General features: G+C 33.3%; 1 protein-coding gene across 1 annotated transcript; it reads left to right on the top strand.

The window, feature by feature from the left end:
- Positions 1-2,528: 2,528 nt before the first annotated feature.
- Positions 2,529-22,279, top strand: LOC140322068 (homeobox protein EMX1-like). The gene is made up of 3 exons (XM_072398711.1): positions 2,529-2,944; positions 19,740-19,924; positions 21,751-22,279. Exons 1-3 carry the CDS (start codon positions 2,662-2,664, stop codon positions 21,916-21,918), a joined length of 636 nt encoding a protein of 211 aa, XP_072254812.1. The 5' UTR covers positions 2,529-2,661; the 3' UTR covers positions 21,919-22,279.
- Positions 22,280-23,697: the final 1,418 nt, after the last annotated feature.

A 23,697-nucleotide genomic window follows, 5' to 3' on the forward strand; every position in this document is an offset into this window, starting at 1 on the left:
ATCTAATGTACCTTGCAATTATTTGTGATAGCTATATATAAGAAGAAGAATAAAGGAAATAAAGGAGAGCAATGGCAATTAGGATGGAAATATCACATTAGAAGTTTCCTTTTTGGTATTTCGTTTTCATAATCAATCTAATAAATCATGTGAATTTAAACAAGAACTTTTGTCTTGTGTTGTATATCTCATGTTATGTTATATATTTGCACTTGATAATTACTTGCCCTGTAAATAAGGATGAGGACAGGGGAGCTCACCGACATCAGACCTCCGACAAATCTTCTGCCCTCTGATCACTCATCTCATCACTGCTGCAGGACATTTCGTTTTGAACATTACAATATAAATAATACTATGATGATAATAATGGCTGATCATCAATATTCAATACAGAAGAGAATACAAAATAGTTACAAACAACTAAAAGTCGGATTTAGAGAATGAATGGCTTTTTGTCTGAGGTAAAGCAGAAGGTCTGTTCTTACATTCTATCCTCCTTCACTTTTTTTAGTATATGATCTGTTTCCAAAAAAATCACACCGACTTTCTGTCATAGGAAAACTTCTTAGATAATATGTACAGATAATTTCTGCAATATAAATGAGATGCCGCAATGGTGGGCTGTCATTCATTTACAGTCATTGCACCATAAATTAGCTCAGGTAGATTATTATATAATCTAAACATATATAGTTTTAACAAGATATATATATATATATATAATTAAAGTGAACCCATCCTAAGTAAAGATAAGCAGAAAATCCATTTGATTGACTTATATTTTCCAAATTTGCCTTGGCTGAAATGGATTCTCTTAACCTCAGTGAGCTGCTTGGGGTAATTCTGCGTTTTTTTATTTATTTATTTCATAATATGCTCTCTGTATTTGTGTTTCCTGCTTTAATGTATTTAATTGCTCTGTATTGTTGCTTTAAATTGTTAATTTTACATTTTCATTCCTTTTCTTATTTCTTTTTTTTTAAATAAAACTCATAGGAGATATTTTTTTGTACAACGGTGGGTTTGGGGTAGACACCAACAGTTTCAGTTACTTTATTGATCCCATTGGGTTTATGTACTATGAGAGCAATGGGCTCATGAAAGTAATTTTTTTGCCTGATCCACCAAGCAAATTTGCACATAATCTGATTTTCACTGGAATTTCATGGAAATTAAATCTAAATCTGCCCATGGCAACAACAGAATACTGCCTGTGATCCTAAATAATAATCAGACTCTAGCATATTAGTATTATTACTATTTCTAGAATTATTCCTGAATAAATACTGAATTAGGACTGGCTGGGGACCCCTTTAATAAATTGGTCCATGCTATCAATTGTGTCAGTTGTTTCAGGTCTTCCTGGGAAGATCATTATGAACAGATACAATATAGCAGTCATTATTAACAATTAGCTAATGATGTCAGGGAGACTTCAATTTAGATTACAGAATGGCTGTGGTAGTGAGAACACTTGGGTGATTTCTGATTTCTTTGAATGTTGATTGGTGATATAATGTATATATATGTATATGTATAAAATTTAATGTGTAATACATGTACATATATATATATATATATATATATTTATGTATAAAATTAATATATATATATATATATGTATATATAATGTATATGTATAATATATACAATATGTAATATATGTGCATATATAATGTATATGTATAATCTATATTGTGTAATATATGTATATTTTTTATAGTGTATAATGTGTAATATATGTATAATATATTATGTATGTATATGTATAAAATATAATGTGTAACATATGTGTAATATATAATGTGTAATATATGTATAATATATAATGTATATATATATATATATATATATATGTATAGTATATAATGTGTAATATATGTATAATCTATATTGTGTAATATATGTACATTTATAATGTATGTAATATGTATAACCTATAATGTGTAATGTACATGTATAGTATATAATGTGTAATATATGTATAATATATTATGTATGTATATGTATAATATATAATGTGTAACATATGTGTAATATATAATGTGTAATATATGTATAATCTATATTGTGTAATATATGTACATTTATAATGTATGTAATATGTATAACCTATAATGTGTAATGTACATGTATAGTATATAATGTGTAATATATGTATAATATATTATGTATGTATATGTATAATATATAATGTGTAACATATGTATAATATATAATGTATATATATGTATACATGTATAAAGGGAAGATGCCTGATGTTGCTGTAAAGTGATGGGGATTCAGGGGAAGGTTAGGGGTCCTGTAGGTAGAAGAAGGGACAGCTAGATTTGGCTGTGTGATTGACAGTTGGGTGTGGCTTCATTGTCTAAGCCTTCCTGTGCTCGTGCTATTGGTGGGTTGTGATAGGAGGTGTGTCGGGGGCGGAGCCTGTACACATGTTGTGTTCTGCGTGGTGCTGCTCCCTGTCCCTGCACAGAGCATGCAGTCGTGTGATTGCTGTATACCTGAGCCTCATCCCAGACATACAAACACCTCTGCACCGGGCTTATTACTACCTGAGGAGGGGACGGCAGAGGATCCAGTGTGTGTGGAGGAGTGACTGGCACCCAGTGACTCCCATGTTCTGTTGTTATATCTAGCCCCAGGGGCAGCACCATGTTCCTGCCTCCAGCCAGGAAAGGATTCTCCATAGAGGCATTGGTGGGACCAGACAGAAGCCCAGAGGAGCCTCTTAGACCCACTGCTATAAAGTACCCTGAGGCTGGCCCTGGACTGGCCCCTGCTCCCCTCCGCCCTGGGATCCGTCTGTTTGGGGCCCCAGATCTGGTATTCCCGGAGCCTGCTGCTAACCCCTATGGACTGGGCATTCCCCAACATCGCTTACTGCACAGGGACCCCCTCAGCTTCTGCCCCTGGATACTGAGACATCGGCTGCCTGGTGAGTAGACTGGGGACCCCTGGGGCCCTGACACTATCCTAACTTATCCCAAATCAGATATAGAAAACTTCTAATAATAGACGTGCCAGGTCTGTCATTAGGATATTAGATAATCCCATGTCATATCAGATGAGCACAAATATTCAAACCACCCATCTGTCACCCACTGCCAACAACAGAGGTCTGTAAAATATTTTATTTTTTATAGGTCAAAAAAAAACATTTAAAAGAAAAATTTTTTTTTTTTTGTTATTCTATCATCAACATCAAGCATATAAAAGTAATGACCACACAGGATTATGTCACCAGAGAACAGGAAAGCAATGTAAGCAGCCTGATGACTGGGCACCCTGGCACATAAAACATGGCCCCCACAATCACCACCTCTTATTCTCCTCTGCTATGATCACATGCTGCAGACAGCACAGGGCTGATCCCATACATTCAGATGTGTGCACACAAATCCAGAAATACATGCCTGTCAATCCCAGGCTCAGCACAGTCCTGTGCTGTGTCCTGAGCACCAATTAGACCAATAATCATATAAATCATATACTGATCATAGCCCAGATTTTCTCTAAATCACTGACAGCCTGGGACTGGCGAGAAACTACAAGTATCAGCAGACCAGACACTTCTTTTGCCCAGCAGAAACTGGTTTTATATAACATGGGATTTACCGGGGATTTATTACAAAAATCACCCGAAAAGTGCAATCCAAAACCAGCAAACTTTGGGCAGAGAAGAGAAATCATGCTAATGATCGTTACTTATATTATATAGAAAGTGCGATCTCCTTGGAAAGGTTACATTATATACACCCCAAATAATTTATATCACATGGAGTATTTCTGATGGTTTGTATCACAATGTAGTGATTATATACTTATATATATATCAGAAATCATTCACACAAAAGAGCTCCAAATACATAAAATATATATTCATAAAGTGCATATGCATTTTTATCAGTTTTCATGCCTTTTCTTCTCACTGGTTTCTAAATAAATAGTCCTATATTCCTGATAGTATTCTCTATTATTTTCTGGAGCTCTGTATGTGATTTAATAATCCTAAATATTCTATCCAGGAAAAATTGTGACATGTAATATAACTTTATTAAAGTGTATTAGAAACCTTTATTGTTTTGTATGTAGTTACTTTGTATTAGGTAAATATTTACTAGTGCTATATTTAATCTTTTTGTAATTATTATAGCTCATACTGTAATCACCCTGCAAATATTTGGGATATATATATATATATATAAAAGTATAATATTATATATAATTTATGACATGCTTAGAAAAAGCTAACTTACTGTCAATGCCTTATGATTGTTAGGAAAGTTAATATTGCACACTATTTAAAATAGTTAATAGCAGCATGATCACAATTATAACATAGGCATATGAAAGTTTTAGACTACTTCAATTAAATCTCAATCATGGAATCCTATAAATGTTGAAGAAGTGAACATGTTTAGTATGCAACATGTTTTATTTATATTTAATGATTTAATGTATGTTATATCTTTTTTAATTTTAGAATATTTCACAATAGAGACAGAAAGTACTATTCTTATATGTATTTATCAACAAAGTTATAAATAAATTAACAGCATGTTTTCCTGATGGAAAATTGTTAAAAAAAAAAAAAAAAAAAAAATATATATATATATATATATATATATATATATATATATATATATATATATGATACAAATTAACACTTAAAATATTTCCCCTAAAATCCCTTGCCTGGTACAAGGGAGGGCATAATACATTATTTATGAAATAGTTCTGAGTTGTCACTTGCAACTAATGTAAACTCTTAACAGTTTATTTAGTTGGTTGAAAACAAAAAGCTACTTTAAATTTAATTCATATCATTTTTAACCCCTTACAAATATGTCTTTATGGACCAAAGCAGACAGTTATATTTAATGAGATTGTAAGCTTTTAATTGTCACACTTATTAGAGACTCACTAATAAATAGGACTTGGTGCTTTTACCTGAAAACCTCTATTATTAAATATTTTTTTTTTACTATAACCGCTTTTTAAATTTTCACAATGCAGTGGTATATGATTTCATCTAAATTGTATATGTAGTTAATCTATATGTATTAGTATCCATATCATGAATGTATTTGTAAATACAGATGTGTATTTTGTATTTTGGGCATTTTTGTAATTAATTATTTAGCCTTGTATATCAAAAGAAAAAATGCTTTGATGTCCACAACATTCAGGCAACAGTAGGAAAAGCATAATAATATATTTTGAATTTTGAACCATATTTTTTTTTTGCATAATTTAGAAAGAAAATTTAAGTTTCCTTAATCCATAATATTAAGGATGAGCAAATCTGCCAGCATTTGGTTTGCCAAAGATTCAGCAAATATGCTTTAAAATTTACTGAACCCAAACTTAGTAGTGAATCCCTTTGCAGTCCAGAGGGGGTGAATCTGTAAATATATTAAAGCAATTCCTAGGGCTAGGAGGCAAACAAATGTCCAAAAAAGGGTGTGGAAATCTGGGCACAGCCATGGGGGACATGTACCAAGGCAAAAATATTTTTTAAAATACCACACGATAGGGACAAGGTCTTTTCAAGCGGCTTCAAGGGCAACATTGAAAATACAATAATCCTTTAAATACCATGCTTGGGGGAATACCCTACAGCTGTATATGGTCTTATAGTATGAATTTTACAGTCTCAACAACATCATACAAAGTGCATACCTGTCTTGAATTTTTTTTCTTTTAAAATTAGCTAGGAAGAAATACACTACATTTTTTCATCATGTTCTAATAGACCGGATATGACCAGCAGATAATATGCTGTGGCTGACCCTAATATTATTGGTGCAAGTTTACTAGAAACAAAGATAACAGGTTGGGGATTTTCTACAAAACTTAGGATACTGCAAATAATTTAGCAGTGTAAAACTGGCCAGCAGTTGGACAGTCGTATTCATGATTCATAGGCCTACTCTTAGTAACATGCTGTGAACAAAAGGCAGTTCTAGGAACAGATGGTCAGTAAGTTAAAACGCTCTATCAACAACAAAAATAATTGTAGAAAAATCAAAACAATAAAACTGAAACAAACCCTAAAAGATCCAAAAACAATGTAACCTAAAAAAACTACCTAGCCTACAAAAAAAACAACAAAAAAAAAATAATAGTATAGGAAAACCTCAAAATAGAAGTGCGTGGATCAAAGGTCCATTAAAGAAAATTGACAGGACAGCAATGATAAATCACCACTGACCACATATATAGGTAAAACACCCCCCCCCCCCAAAAAAAAAAAAAAAAATAACCAAAGGGGTTGATTGTGTCTGTTGAAAATCAGAATGAGAGTACAATTTTCCCTTCCTTAGCTGTTTGTTAGCTTTTCCTGTCCTTGCCTGCAGCAGCTTCTAATACATGGGCCATATAGCCACTTTGCACCCTTTTTTATAGTGTGGGGCTAGGTAATGAAGTGCCCTTGTAAGCCTACTGGAAGCAGTTCAAAGGTGGTTATGGTTATAACAAGCAAACCCTAGGCATCATCCCTAATAATAATATACAGACACACTAGTAATCATCTGTTTTATGGCTTAAGACAGTGGTTAGATCAGATGTCCAAATACTACTTTCCTAAACAGATATGTTTAGCACACCCACACTTGTACTAGAATGCAACATCACAGTTGGTTGGGAATATCAAACTTTACCAATCGACTTCCAGCCTTTCAGGAATTATCAGTGAAGGGTGTGTGGAATGATAATTGGCAATAAACCATGACAATCAATCAATCAATCAATTAATATACTTATTACAATTGTTCACAAATAAAAGCACACACCTCCCTTCATATCCTTTGTACAGAAATCACTGTCCTTTAAACTCTTCTGGGGCTCTCGTACATACAAGAATCCATCCATACAAGAAAGTGCTGCTTAAGAGTTGTATCACTGTACTGGATTTATTTATGATACTGCCATTGTTGTACATGGAATAAAATACCTTGATGTTGTCATCTTTTTAGATATTCATATATATTATATAATTTCATCCACCCTAATATACATGAAATTCATATTTCATATAAATCTGATCCATGTTATAGGGAAGCAGTTTAACGTTTTTGATGTGCCTTAGCAGTGTTTTATTAACTGAGAATTAGAACTTGTGTTGATGGTAAATATATGTTGGCCGTAAAGCTACAAGGTAACTACAATAGGTCTAGGGAAGACAGAAGGAGCAGGCCAGTCTCAGAAAAAAACAATCTGCAAATATCTTTTTTCTAAGTAGTTTTAACCTGAAAACATGACTAGTCATTGATGCCACTAGATTTAATACATCACCAGGGCTTTTGCTTCTCCCTAATAAGTAAGTGTACATTCACTATGATTGGGGAATAAATAGAAAACATTTAGGCCCCTATTACATTTTAGGGTTGCAGTAATACACAGTAAAACATCGATAGACAGAAATGTATGTGGTTGTTACATTACCACTCATTTAAAATAGCACCTGGATACACATGTGCGGTAGGTGCCATTGGGCCCGTGCATCGGTATTTGCATTGCGATATGTTGCATAAAAAGAAATGTTACATCCATTTTTGTTTAGGCTCATCGATGTGTGTTAGAATCAGTTTTTAATATAAATAGGCTCAACGCAGGGTCATTCTTGTGTGATAACGCACCACATTAAATCACAAAAAAATGAAGAAGGCCTACAGAATTGTTTTTGCTCTAGTCAATTGTCCACTAGTGACAAAATGCATCGGTATATATGCAAAAGTTTTGATAGTTTACCAGTAACAAATACATATTTTTCATGATGTCACGTAGATGGAGGCAACATACTCCTGTGTTACTGTCTGTATTCGTCTGTGCTTTGCAACCCCTATTTAATGTACAGCGCTGCGTAATATGTTGGCGCTATATAAATCCTGTTAATTAATAATAATAATAATAATAATAATAATAATGATAATATTAATATTGATTCATGTCATGTGCTATTTCAGGCTTTAGTAATATTCTCTGGGAAAGTTAGTTTTGTGTTGTAAATAGCTTTGCGTACGATCATAATTGTTGGCGACATCTATAAAAGTATCTCCAAACTAGCTTGTGCAAATTTTTATTACTTTTAGGTGTATCATTATATTGTTACTTTACCTAGTTAAAGTTTGTGACATTTTTTTTTGCAAGACATGCTGGGACTTCGAGGTCACCCAAAACTCGGGTGTCTGCAGGATTCTGATTTAGACTATCCTATCCATAACCTAAAATGTGCTGTGGGCCTACAGCAACTTGTTGAGATGATTCCCAGGACGTACAGTGAGATTTGCGCAGGTGCTCCTTATATTTGCCAAATAGATATATATATATAAAAAAAGTTGCAAACTACCATTATAAAACATCTTTTATATTTATAATCTTACTATATATTTAATGAATATAAGGAAAATAAATAACCTTCAATCAATGTTAATATCTCCCCTATTTTTTTTCTAAATTCTTTAGAAAAAGGAAAAAAAAGTACCAAACTGGAAATAAAATGAAAATAAAATAAAAAACAAAAGGGATAAAATATGATAAAACTAATATTTTCTTCCTTGCCAGTTCTCCTAATCTGGAATTCAAGACATTGATAATTAGATTGAAAAATCAAAAATCAATTCAACTTTTTTAAACAGACCCTGAGGCAACAGGGCATCCCTACCATGTAAGCACTTGTCCTTTGGTACGCATTTTAATATTTGTCTATATTGAAGCTTGAAGCAAACAACAAGATGTAATTAAAATGTGTTATTGAAAATCGTACTAACATCTTACATGAATTATTTGACAGAATTTTGTGGTGAGGGTGAAAAATGATATATTACTGCAAAAACATGGTAACATATATTAGTGGCATGCTGGCATGTCCCATCTTGTTAATTTATTATGAAGCCAAAACATTTTTGCATGTGTATTTGTGATAAAAAGTATCACATTTAGATTGACAGGTACAAAGGTGATATCTTCTAATATAATTATTAAGTAAAATGAAAGTCAGCACAAAATTCATCTGACTGTGTGATAGAGCCCACAAATCTAATACTTTATGTAATTTGAAATCATTAACAAAAAAACAAAAAAATCTTTGTGCATTTTTCTGAATATAGCTAGCTGCTAACACTGTAAAGAATATGTAAACATTAAATACTAAAATTTTATATAAACCATTTTTATATAAACCATTTTCCGCATGTTTGTCATATATTGTGTGTTTGTATGTATTCATATATATATATATATATATATACGTTTAAATATATAACTTTCATAAACAAATAATTTTTTGTGCATTTGTGCATTTGTTGCAAAACTCCTTACTGGAAGATCCTGCAAGTAACAGCACAGTCACGGGCTGACAATGCTAAATCGTTGTCAGCCTACCAGGCAATCTCTTTTAATTTTCTCTTGGGTTGTCTGACAAAATCATAAACTAGAAAGTCACTATCAACACTCCAGCAAATACATTTCAATAATTTATATAGGAATGCTCACGCAGTAAGTTCTGTGAATTTGCAATTTATTTATCCAATAATGTGCAGATTAAATCAGTAAACAGGAATTGGGAAACTTTGCAACAGATTCACAAAATATGATTTGCATAGGAAACATTTCTACAGTGAAATGTGATGCCAAATATGCTGAAAAATAGATTTCTGCATTTCTGGTCTGGTCATCAAATGGCAGTCACTAACCATGAAAAAGGGACATGTACAGGGAGAACAGTTTTAGTCAATTTTTATTTAGGGACTTACTATCATCAAACATAGAAACATTAGTATTTAAAAAAATATATATAAAAATATGTTTAGGTTCTGTTTGTTTTGATGTTTCTATGATGATATGGCTAAAAATTGTATAATAGTTGAATAATGTTGTACTTGTAAAAGTCCCTTTGGTCATGGTTAGTCCATTCATGAGCCATGTCTTGGTATGATGTTTTCATAGATGGATACACATATGGTGACCGTTCTTGTTATAGAAATGGGGGTACTAGTAAATATTGACCGTTTCATTGCATCCAGAAAATAATACGATTGTGTTAATTAATCACAGCTCTTTCATTTTAGTAGTGGTTCTGTGAAGATAATTGGAAAATGTGGGAACTTTTCCTTCAAGGAATGGTTCTTTATTTTTGCAGGAAAATCACAGCTATCAATGTCACATAAGCCCTGTTGAAGATAATGAATTTATGATGTTCCTGAGATGAATAATAACATTTGATATCATGGTATGTTTCTACAAAAGGCAGCTTTTAGTTCGTCTTAAGATGTAAAGAAATCCTTTCTTTATGCGCCCAGTTGGCCACTCTTATGGTCATAATTGGTTGAACAGTTTTGGAAGTCCCACTATTTTCATCTTAATACATTTAAATTTGTATATATGGGAAAGCTGATAATACATTATACAGATAGCTGGTCACTTTCTTTACATCTTTTTATATATGGTATATATCAGTATAATATATATATATATATATATATGTATATATATATATATATATATATATATATATATATGTGTGGTACCTATTAAAAGATTGTATTATATTAGGACAGAATTGTGATTTATGCACATCTGTTACACCTAGATGACCCCAGTGCTTCCTGGTTCAGTTTGCCAGCATTTAGTGTCACCTCTTTATCCATAATTTGCTTATTGGACAATAAATTAGCATAATCACACTGGTGATTCACTGCCTACTCAGCAGGCAGTTGGCATGATTCATTGGACAGGTTGGGCTGGTTAACATATTTGTGCCCTTAAATTTTTTACTACTTACCCATTACACATCATGAAACCAGTGTTTTTGTAATATGTAATCAAATCACTTGAGTTGAGGAGTTAGCTTGACTTTGTCTTACGTGGCTTCCTAGCAATAAGTGAAGACCCATAGATATTATAGTAATTTCATAACAGTGTCCATATGTTGGTCTTTTAAAAACCTTTCATTAAAGTTGTATGAACAGTGGTGTTTCCTATCAGTTATCTAAACACGGGAAAAACAGGTCTATAAACAGGTCTGATCTATAACATGTTTAGTTCAATCTTTGCAGTTTATGGAACAAACTTTTTTTGGAGTGATTGATGACATGAAAGCTTAACTCTTACAGGAAATAACTTCTCAATAAACTGTCATTACCAGTTGTTTATGCATACCTTCAGCTTTCTTGTAGCTTTATCAATTTCAGCTAGAAGCACAGAACTTTGGCCCTCCGTTCGTCCTCTTGCTTCCTATTATTGGCCTTTACAATGATTGGCTTTATGACCAATAGTTTTCACATATTAGTGTCCCCTAGTCTGCTGGATCATATTAAAAGCTTGAATGCAAGCGCATGGAGGAGTATGGGTTTTGAATCGGCAGGTTCTACATTCAGTTATTCAGTACTACAGGCTTCCTGGCTAATTACACAATTTGATGTACTAACATGATCCAGTTGTCATATAAACATGCAAGTTCATATCACTTAAACATGTTTCTGCAGCTTGATTTGGGGAGAGAGTGTTGTCAAAAATGTCCACTACTAGATTTATATCTGCCAACATGACCAGATGCTATTTTTTTAGCGATTGGTCTGCCGGTGCTACAGAATACAACCTAAATGCCTAACAAAAAAAAAAAAAAAACAACAAAAAAGGTAAATGCCTAAAGCTACAAAAGAATCAGATCAGCCCCACAGGGCAAAACTGCCAAAACATTAGACCAGCAATAAAACATATTTACTGTTTCATTTGCCAAAGTGGATCCTTAAGGATTATGCAGGGTCACAGAATCGGAGAAAAGTCTATTTGGTATTAAATGTATATACCCTACTTTGTTTTGTAAAAAATTCAAGTGCTAATGTGCAATAAATGTACAATTGAGTAATATAAATCCACAGTATTGTACTACATTTTATGACATTGTATGCATTGCCACAAATGATGTACTTCACTGTAATACACAGTTTCCACATATGAGTTACAGTAGAAATATATAAATGCATGAATAAATCAGGAAACAAAAAACCCATTTCCTCGCTCATTTTTATTACTAAACATAAGCCCACTGTTCCAGATTTTTAGACTAAATGTGTTTGACCATTTTTATCCCAAAAGTCAGATAGCCAACAACTAAGAAACATATTCCTTCTATACCCCCTTGCGGGAATAAACAAATGTAGTGCTCACTGCAATATTTGTCTTTACCAGCTTGTTGTGGCTCATAATTTTGTAATCAGTTTGATAAATTATATTATTATTTTATTGTAATGATGCTGATATTGTTCATTATTTAAATTACCCTATATATCACAGCCCTTTGCAGATTGGTATACTAATGCTTCAGCATTCATGCCTTTGATTTTGATCCACACAAGAGTGTTGGGGGGTGTTTATAAGGATCCCTTTGTGTGCTGATAACTGAACTGGCAACACTCTGACTTAATATTATTGATATGTCATAATATAAGCAGTATTGTGGTGATCTCCCAAGGTAGTCCCAGAAATCTACTTGCTTCCTCCTGTACAGAATCCTATGATGGTTCTTCTGGTCCCTTCTAATACAGTATGACACCCTCTTCTGTAAAACTGACATCAGTTATTTGTGGAAGATGTTGGGCATAGTTCTGTTTTATTATTTTGTCTAGAAATCTATTTAATGTTTCCTGTTCAGAATTAGGGCTGGAGTGTCAAGAAAAAAACTCAACTTAGTTATTAAGTAACACATACATTCAAGAATATTACCTTTCATACTTCCTTTAAAATACTCTTACCTAAAACATATATATATTTGATCACAAAAAAAGATGGTCCAACACAATCATTTATAAATCACAACAGGATACAGGTTTCTTTGTTCTATATTCTTTACTAACAAATCAGACACAGCCCTCACTTGGGAGACAGAACACTGTACAGAAGGTAATGTAAATTAGCCCACCTAATTGACATCAGTGTTTAAATATGAAGCTATTATGCAGTATGTTTCCTTGGAAATGAACATTTGTTAAAGTTCTATGTTGTCTGCATAATATTATAAACACTTTCTAGTGTATTTAGTGTTACATTTTGGAATTGCCTTTAGCACTTTACGTTTCTGTTGGGAGGTGTGGTAGGTGTGTAGAATAAAAACTAGGTTCTATATAATTTGCACATTTATAGGAAACAGAGAAAAAGGTGGAGCTGAATAATATCATTCTGGAATTACAATGTGTTAGTGTTGGAATATACTTTATTGAGTAAAGCCTTTATATGCAGCATGACAGTGTGGAGTTAACAACTGACTGTCTGGTAACAACATCGAGAAAGTAAACCAGATGGGTTTTAGTGAGGTGGGATAGAAGGAAGAAGCAAAGCTTCTACATGTCTCACTGTCATGGCAAATACTAAAGCCAAAATTTTATGCCAGATTTATGGATATAGGGCAGCGCAATGCAAATCATTCCTTTATTGGCCAACGGTACATCCAGAACTGTTGGAGTATAAAAGATAAACAGCTTTATTTAGTGTGTTCTAAGGCAGCGTTTCTTGAAGTTTGATTATAGGGAACCCCTGAAATAACTTTTAGATCGTAGAGAACCCCTGCTATAGTTCCTTTATCCACAGCTCACAGAACATTAATGTGGTTCTCATTGGGAAAAATGCCTCTTACAGATATCAGACAAAATGATCTGAAAGGCAGAAATTGCTCATTGCTCAAGGAACACCTAGCATCCTCTGCAGGAATCCCCCACAGAAAATCCTGATCTAAATGCATTCACTAAGTGGACTACAATTTGTTGGCAATAGTAAATATCTTTTGAATTTTGTCTAGGGTCCATCTTCTAAGCACATGAAAAATAACATTAGATAGTAGATAATTTTATGAGGTCCTCTTATCACTTCTGTAGGTCTTTGGTGATCTAAGGGATGTTTTGTCTGTTCTAAAGCTATGTACACACATTTCATTTTTGACATTGGAATGATCGTTTCAAATGGCAGATGAACACTGTACATACAGCGCCGTTATGTTCTATAGAGAGGGGAGCAGGAATTCCATCGACCGGCACCTCAATAAGCTTTCCTCCATTTTCATGCATAGGGGTCGTTCCCAATCAGTCATTCATTGATCCGCTGTGGCAGATTGATGAATGACATTCGATGACTACTGTACATAAAACTATACCTCATAGCGTGCAAAAAGAAATTACACCAAATTACTAGGATTGAAAAAAATAATGATGAACGACATTCAACAATTTTACAAATTGGTCTATCCATACAGAAACTGCCCAGACAAGTTTATTAACTTTTTGTCTCACTGTCACAAAATTCATTCTTTAAAAACTGATCATGTATGTACATAAATGGGATTTTTTTTTCACGGTTTGCAGATTTACAGAGAGAATATAATTGTTGTGTTTTAAAGGATCCATTTTGATATTCAAGTCTTATTCAGGCTTTAAATCCATCGCATATAGGTCAACCCCCCGTCTAACAGTCCTCGAAACATTGAAAAGTAATGGCAAAAAAAGACAAAGTGACCCATCAAGTCTGCCTCTACTTCCCACTCCATTCTTCTCTAGTATCACCTTTGCTAACAGTAAAAAATGTGAGTAAGAGATGAATCAGCCATATGCACCCCATTTTAAGGTCTACAGCAGGGGTGCCCACCAGGTGGATCGTGATCTACCGGTATATCGCAAAGCCAACGAAAGTAGATCGCAGAGCCCTGCCTTTCAAAATAAACTCTACCGTGCACAGGAGTTATTAAGACCAATTTTTTATTGTTGGTAGATCATTTTGACTTGGTCATTTTAAAAGTAGCTCACTAGCCAAAAAAGTGTGGGCTCCCCTGGTCCACACAGTCCGTTTTTAACTGCTGAATGATAGTAAATAATATTAATGAGATCTCTTTTTTGAGTTACTTTTAATGTGAGTGCTACTCATGAGACATTACATAGAATAATGGAGAGATTCCACATTTGCACAATGCTGTCATTTGAAGGGGAGTAGGATGTAATAAGGGAGAGGTAGATGAACAATATATATTTTAACAAGACATAAAAACATTACTTATTGAAAAGCAGCATAGGCATGTGCTAAACAAGAGTTGTAAATCAGACAAATTCCTCATTGCTGACAAACTGTAGACATTGGCTGTAGACATTGACAAACTAAAGAAATATTTTGTCCAGATGTTTTCACCTGATCTAGACATACATGTACGCATTCTGTCATACCTTCATTAGTCATGAACTGTGAAATCACATGCCTCTTTTATCTTTACAACAAATAAAAATGATTTAATGTCTGAACATGGCAAAATATCTTCTCCACTTATTTGTACCATGTAGGTGGTTACAATATGGTAATGTTTAGGGCATTATTACATTTGTGCTTTTTCTGTGGTGTGGTAGTTCTGTGGAAAAGGGTAATAAATATTTATTATATATATATATATTATACAAATCATTATGCTACATTACAAATGTTGTAAATACAAACACACACACAGACACTGTATATTAGACGGCTGATTTACTAAAGGAGCTGGGAATCTTCATGTAGTAAACCGAGGGAGGATTTGCTTAGTTATCCAATCATAGGGGAAGCAAATTCGCTTTTGTTGATTCATCTGCACATGATTGGGTATTCAAAGTTAACATTTTATTACAATTTATTGCATGAAGATTTTCAATGTGTTTAGAAAATCCAAGACCATTCCAAAATCCAGGCATGTATTACAGGGACCCAAAGTAATAAATAGTTACTCAAGATAACACTATTAAGACCTTCTTTTTCTTAATTGAATTGCTGCCTTTCACAAAACACAAATTCAGTGGGAAAACACAAACAAAAAGGATAGTAATACATATTAACTGGCCATTATTTAAGCATTTTTCATTCCCCTATTGGGAAAATATTGGAATGGTCATTTAAATCTTTTTTTAAATGTATAGGTTTTTGGCGTGTAAAAATTCTTTATTACAAAGCCAAATACACATACCTTTTCTGGTAAAGCAACAATGCAGTAATACAAATATTTGCCACATGATGTAAAAGATAAGCATAATTTTCATATATATTATTTTTCGTAGCTAAATGAAAACTTTTAGGCCATTGTATTATGTACCCTTATTATATATTACAGTGCTATATAGCATGTAATTTTAGACGACAATGTAAGGTTATCTATGAAAGCTTCTGCTATATGCAGGAGCTTAAAAAAACATACGTTTTTAATCCTTACCAATTGTGTTTTTTTTAAATACACAATTGGTATAGATGAAAAGTCCGGGTAAATCCACATAATTATTTTTTTCAGATTTTATCAATTATGAGGTTGACTTATTTCTAGCTAGAAGCTAAAGCTACGTACACACGTCAGATTTTTATCGCCCGATAATCGGCATCGGCCAATTATCGGGCGAAAATCTGCCGTGTGTACAGTCGGTGTCGTCCATCGTCCGGACGACCGACCTGCCGGATCCACGGACGATGGACGACAGCCGATCCTAATGAAAGGGAAGGGGAGAGCGCGCAGCAGGGTGCCGCTCCGTCGCTCTCCCCCTCCCCTCTCCATAGAGCATGAACGGTGCTGTATGTACAGCACCGTTCATGCATCGTGCACTCCCTTGTCGTTGGAAAGGATCGTGAAAGATCCTTTCCAACGACAAAAATTGCAGGTGTGTACGCAGCTTAAGCTTTGAAGACCAATCTCGGGACTCCTGAGGGCTCCCTAAATATGGCCAGTTCTAAACAGATTGTAAAATAACCTAGTGAACAATTATCACTTTTGACAAACATTAAGTGAGTTAACTGTCCTACTTCAGTTAACTCTTTATTTTTTACTTTACTTGAATACTTTTGTTTCAGAAGACATGAGGAATAAAGACATGCTTTACTATATTGGGAACATTAGAAATCTCTTGCTGTTTAATGGGTAGAGCAGGCTTTTCCTGATTCTAAGTTACACAGGTACTTGAATTTTTTTTACATTTTATACTAGTCTTTAGCTACTTTATTTACCCAACCAGGTTTAGAGGAGCTACATAAAAAGCACTGAAATGTAACCTGAATTTGTTAAGGCAAAAACAACCAAACATTTAATTTTAGAAAATCAGTTCTAAATCTTTTTATAAGGCAGAAGCATGTTTTGTTCAAATTGGAGCTCTTGTTTGTACTTGTTATATGTGCAGGTTTGTCATCTGCAGCCCCTATTTATTGTACAGCGCTTGTAACATGTTGGCGCATTAGAAATAAAAAAATTATGGAAAAATTATCCAACTTATAAAGCCAACAAAAGCTACAAGGAAAATATAAATGTAGTATAATATAATATAAATAGTAAAAAACAAGACTTGATTTTAAAGGGCTTTAGTAAAATGTGTGATGGAAAACTAGTTCTCTTGACACTCAAAATTAAAGGTTCAAATTAGGCAGGTAAATCAGGAAGCTCTAAACCAGGTACAAGCAATTTTATGGCCTTTAGAAGGCTGATGAGGTCAACTGATGGGTTAGATAAGATTATGGAGATCAGTTTGAGTTGTTTGACTAGCTACTCCGGTTGGGTGCAAGTTTGTCCATTTTAATCAACTTTAATCCTCTTCATTTTTTGAAATTATGTTTAAGTATTATGACTTCATAGTAGTACATAAAACAGGGTAAAGGAGATGCAGAGTATTTCCAATGAACACCAATATTCAGTAAGATTTTATAAAAAATGTCTGTTAAAAGAGAAACAATTCAAACTATAAAAAGTGTGGCAATACCAACACAATAATAAAGTTATATAATAAATGTTGGACAAGTTAAAGTATGTGAAATACTGCTCAGGTCAGTGCAGTAAGGTGATTTATAGGAACAAATGATTAATGCTGACCATTGGCAATAAGAATTCCTTATAAGATTTAAGATTTGCTTACAACTAAAACTATACCGTAAGGGAATGTGACATTTATGTTTAGATATTTTATTTATTCATCCACAAAAAAACCTTTAGTTTCTTTACTTTTTTTAGTTAAAGGCTTGATTTATCCTATTTTGTGTTTGATATTTAGAGGTTGATCTATTTAAAAAAGTAGAGAATATTTACTTGCATGAAAAACTAAAATTACGTCCTTTCTCGAAATTGCATATGACAAACAGAATGTCATTTTTTTATTTGGCAATACTATCTGTTAATTACTATTGACAAAGAACAGTGGAGACTAGGATGTTTCAGATCTTTAAAATATAGATACTGGAATACTGTTGTGCAGTTTGTGAACCTGTATACTGTTTATACTGTGTATGTATGGTACCTTGGTTATTATTATTTATGCCCATTCTAAAAAAAATGTCCCTCCCTTTCATCCATAACCAATTTTTTTTTTACCCAGTATTACCTTTTTTAACAGTCCTATGGCTTTGTGACAACCAGTGCGCCAAAACTAATATGGCCGCTATTGTTGGTGCGGTTCACATTGCTTATTATGGGATAGTGGGGTAAATAAATAGCACAATAATTTAGCACAATATTGAGAATTTTTATTTTTTATTAATAAATCAGCTAAAATTTGTTTATGAGCTGGAGGATGTTTGCAGAGATATTTTTTTTTATATGGTTGAAGTTTATCTTGAAAAGCAACCTGCAGTCAAAACTGATATTTGTATTTTGTGTCACATGCAGGCTTCTTTTATATGTTGGGTTTTCAGTTGATGTAAAAATATTTAAAGAGTCTATTATAAATTATTAGAATCCTCATTATTAAGAAACTTTCATTATGACCTTGTAGGAGATGCAGAGACATAACCTAATGTGTAGATATCTCAACAATAAAATTAGCAATGCGAGAATCTGACAGGTGTTGCATCCCACTACTGTCTACCCTAAATTGAAATATCAGTTCAGGGTAATGTTGGACTATTTAATTTTTTTTTAGTGTATGTACATGTGTGTTTCTGATGATGACATTTAGGTGATGTGTAGCACCAGTTATATTATTAACCAACAGTATATTGAAAATGATGCACATTTACCTCTTTGAGTACGAAGTGTTGGAAAGTTACTATGTGAGGTATTGGGAAATGAAAATACTGTTTTTTTTCTATTTTACTACACTATTTATAAAGAGCTGACACCAAACACGTGAATTTTTGCAGTAAGCTGCTGCACACATAGACACATACATATTAATATATACATACATATTTTTAATGTATTAATAATTTTACTATTCATTTCTGTTACTTGTCTTGAGAACAGTTTTACTGTTTTTTACTATTGATGTAAATAAACTTGCCATTAAAAGCAAAATTAGGTAATGAAATTTAATGGTAATGTGTAGTTTTTTTGAAGGGACACGAATTACCATTCTCCTATTGTCCTGGGGACAAAATCCAAATCATTCAAATCAAAATTTCTCTCAAATGAGGGCCAATGGCCGGTCATCACAGGAACATATTGTAACCCTGGATGATGTCCATTCTATTCCTGGTTTGGAAACAATTATAACATTTTAGATTTCCTATTACTTTCTAAATGATGTCAATAGTCTTTAGGACAAAAAGGTAGTAAATCTTGACAGCAGGGTCACAGACAGCAGTGGGTAATTTGGCATTAAAAATACTTTTCTTTATATATTCTGAACCATCTGGGTGCTTGAAACACAGGTTTTATTAAGTAAATCTCAAATACTTTTACTAGTGTGCATTATTATTATTATTTATTTTATTTATTTAAATGTTACTGTTGTACAATAAATTCAAATATATTTTTATTTTAGGTGAAGAGAATACTCCAGAAAACTATTTGCTTCAGGGACCTTTTTCACGGAAACCTAAGCGAATAAGAACTGCTTTCTCACCCTCTCAACTGCTACGCCTTGAAGGAGCTTTTGAAAAGAACCATTACGTAGTCGGGACAGAAAGAAAACAGCTTGCAAACAGTCTGTGCCTCACAGAGACCCAGGTATAGCATACTCTACAAAAAATATTTATTATATATCCACTGTGCTTCAGGGAATACAAAGAACCAAGGCAACCTTTATTCATACAATCCCACATACAAAAAAAGAGCTTAAAGGCTTTCATTATAAAATGGGTATAATATGAAGTGATTACATGTAAAATAAATGTGCTTGGGGCTTAAGTTCTTCTCCAAAAATACTCCATTCACAACAGTTTATTTTTTTCTCAAGATAAAAGTGTTATCACTAAAGTAAACTAGCTTTGTGCACCTTTTAGTGAACGCCTCTCAAAAATAAATTATGAGGACCATCTAAGTGGTAATAAGTGACTGTGAGAGTACACAGATCTTTTGTTTTACAGAGAGCTTCTAATCTCAGTGTTTACCTGGCTGGAAAATCTTTCAAATACTGCAGTACTGACTGCCCTAAGGTCACATTCTAGTTCTGCAGCAGGTACTTTAGTCACACTGAACAGATTTTTTGCTGCTCAGGAAGCACTTTGATGCTTGGGCTTAGAACGTAACTTTTTAACATACAAAAATACAATAATAACAATATATAATAATTTAATATATGACTTGTAATAATATACATCTAAAAATGGTGAAATTAACTAATTTATTGCTCAAATTTAATTTATGTAAAGGTTTAAAAAAATAAAAAAAAATTATTTAATATAATGTATATGTGTATTTGTATGTATAGTGTATTTGCAAATGAATGCCACTATAACCTCTGATTTTAATGTTTAAATTAAACATTAAATTATATATTTTCTGTTTTTATTTTTAATGTGATTTATTTTAAATATTAGAATTAGAATACATTTTGTTCACTTGTTTCTTTGGATTTGTTTAATTTTTTAAATTAATTTATTTAGTTATTTATAAATTGTTCTTTCTGTGAACAAATCTAACAATTTACAAAGCAGCATAGGAAGGTTTGCTTTTTGAGGGACTAGATTGCCCAATGCATAATGGGAAGTTCCTAATATAATGAGCAAGTGAGTACATATTATATGCACAATATTGCAGACTTACCTCCAACTTTTCATTTGTTTAGCACAGGCAGCTATTTACATACTCAACGGTGCTATGTTCCCCTCTTCCTAAAGCCCAGGTTTTATTTGTTTGGCCATTGTTGCCATTGAAGATGTAACTACTGTTTTGCATGCATGCTGAAGTTATATAGCCCCAGCTCCACTGTTTGGATTTTACATATGCTGCATGTTCAATGTAAAAGGCTTGCACATCAGGCAACATACACAGAAAATGCTTGAAGAAAGGGATAGCAATTTTTTGGCAGAGTATTTGTTGATTTTTTACCTAATTTATTTGGCAAGTAATAATGTTTTTATTTATCTTCTGAAACACCTTATGAAGTACAATACAGTCAATGGGTAATAATAGGTTAACAGATCGTACATATATATACAGTAGTAAAGGTATACAGGTAAAAAAATACATAAAAAATATGAAGTATAAAAGTATAAAAAGAACACGTGAAGCAACAGGGGGGAGCCCTGCCCATGCAAGGTTACAATCCAGAGGAAATAGGGTTGGTGACAAAGCTGGAGCAGTGGATGTAGTAAGTTAATTTTTCATCTGCACACAAAGTACATATTATTAGTATCATATATTAGAGGTACATATATAATTTATTTTGTGCTTATTCTTCACCCCTTTTGCAACTTGTGTTCTTCACAATTACTTGAAATCATGACAGCAATGGAGGATAATTTGAAGAATTCAATCATGTTGTGTTATAGCTAAATATACCCAATTTACTTATCCCTATGGACTACTAAAAAAAATCACTCTTTTTGTAGGTAAAGGTATGGTTTCAGAATCGAAGAACGAAACACAAGCGCCAGAAATTAGAAGAAGAATGTCCAGAAACACAGCAAAAAAGAAAAAGCAGTCAACATGTAAACAGATGGAGAATGGCAACATGTCAGGATAGCCCCAAGGACATAGATGTCACATCAGATGAATGACATCACTGGACATAATTATACATGGAGACTATCATGGCAGGTGAACACATGCCAAATGCAGCAGATGAAGCCAATACTCCAACTTGAACTTTGGGTCTGAAATTGTAATTTTTGTACTTTCACTGGCAATAACCAGGGTAGTCTTGTCTTGGAAAACATTTGGAAAAACATTGTGGCACTGGCCAAGCACAGTGAAACTGTCTACACTTGAATGCAGCATAGACTGAATCCAATGGATAAAGATCAGTCAGAAGATAACAGTACAGCAAACCTTGTACCTCAGGAATCCCTATTGTGTACTAAATAGAAATTATGTAAATATATATTTAAACATGAAAATGTGGCAAGATAAGGGGACTTATTAAATGCGTACAAAGATGTTATCATTGTTATTTATTGACCTTAGGGCACATGGATGCTAATTTATTTGTGTGGCCTATGTGTGAAAATCCAGAACCCAAATGAATCGATTAAATATTTTAGTTTATTTCATCCAGTGAGTAAGTGAAATCTAATTGGTTAGTTTAGGTTACAGAAAATCCCGCATAGTCAGTGAAGTTTGTTATGTTAATTTTATACATTTATGCTGCTGAAACCTGTTAGATTTGTTTGATATTCAGTACACAGATTGTAAAATACTGTGTGCTTTGGTATATTAAATCTTTGTTCATATTTTCCCCCACCCAGTAAAAAGTTGTAGGGGTCCAGCTAAATGTATGCAAAGAAATTACTTTAATGCAATATGCTCTCTCTGGGGCGACAATGTCATTAGAATTGCAGTATACAGGTTCACACATGGCCTCCTAAGTTGCATAGGGACACTCTTCTCAGGAGTTGTTCTTTTTTTGTATTGAAAAAGCCAGGAACATAATACAGCTATTGCTCTGTAATATAGAGTATATACATTACTAGTCACCTGGCTGATACAATAGGTTGAAATAAAACCATCAATAATTTCTAAATCACTGACAAGTATGCAGATAAAAAGTTGAAATTTGTTCTAAATTTTAAGTTTCTATGTTTCTCTCAATTACAATTTTTCTACAACTGGACATTGTATTTTTTTACACCTCAGGAAAATGAGGGTAGGAGATAATGGCATAGAAGACGGAAGAAGCTTGCCATTGTCACACACCTAGCCTGCACAATAGTGAGCTTTACAAGATTGCTTACTTGCATACACCAGCATCATATTGGAGCACAAGGCTCACATTCCTAATGCATTCTCCAGTGTCTTGTGTCCAAGAGATGGATTGAGGTAAATGGCTCATTAAACTTAAGCACGTAACCTGGAGATTGTTTACTCTGCAGTGTCCTACATCGGCTTTAATACTACAGTTTATGTTCTTCCTAATGACACTCTGTGTGGACTTCACAACCAGGGGTCATGTCAGAACATGATGTTGGTTGCTGACCATTACATACTCTCAGGGTTACCAACACTTTAACTAAACAAGGAAACATAACTTTTCGAAGATTTTGGGGTAACTAGGTATAAAAATACAGACAACAGCAATTTTGTCTTCATATTTTTGTTCTCCAATTTTAGAAACATAATCACCACTTTTTGGACACCGCATGCTTCCAAAAATGAAGAATATAAGTACGTAAAAAAAAAATAAATCTAAAATGGCAAATCAAAGCTGCTTTCATTTTAATGGAGTAACGGGTTTCCATATGAAAGTAGTGCGTACAGCTCATACCCTTTCCTAACATTCATTATTTGGAAATAATGCAAGAAGGTAAGAACAAAGAAGAAACATCAATTTTTTAACAACA

This window comes from Pyxicephalus adspersus, chromosome 2 (genome assembly GCF_032062135.1).
Source record: "Pyxicephalus adspersus chromosome 2, UCB_Pads_2.0, whole genome shotgun sequence".
NCBI lineage: Eukaryota > Metazoa > Chordata > Amphibia > Anura > Pyxicephalidae > Pyxicephalus > Pyxicephalus adspersus.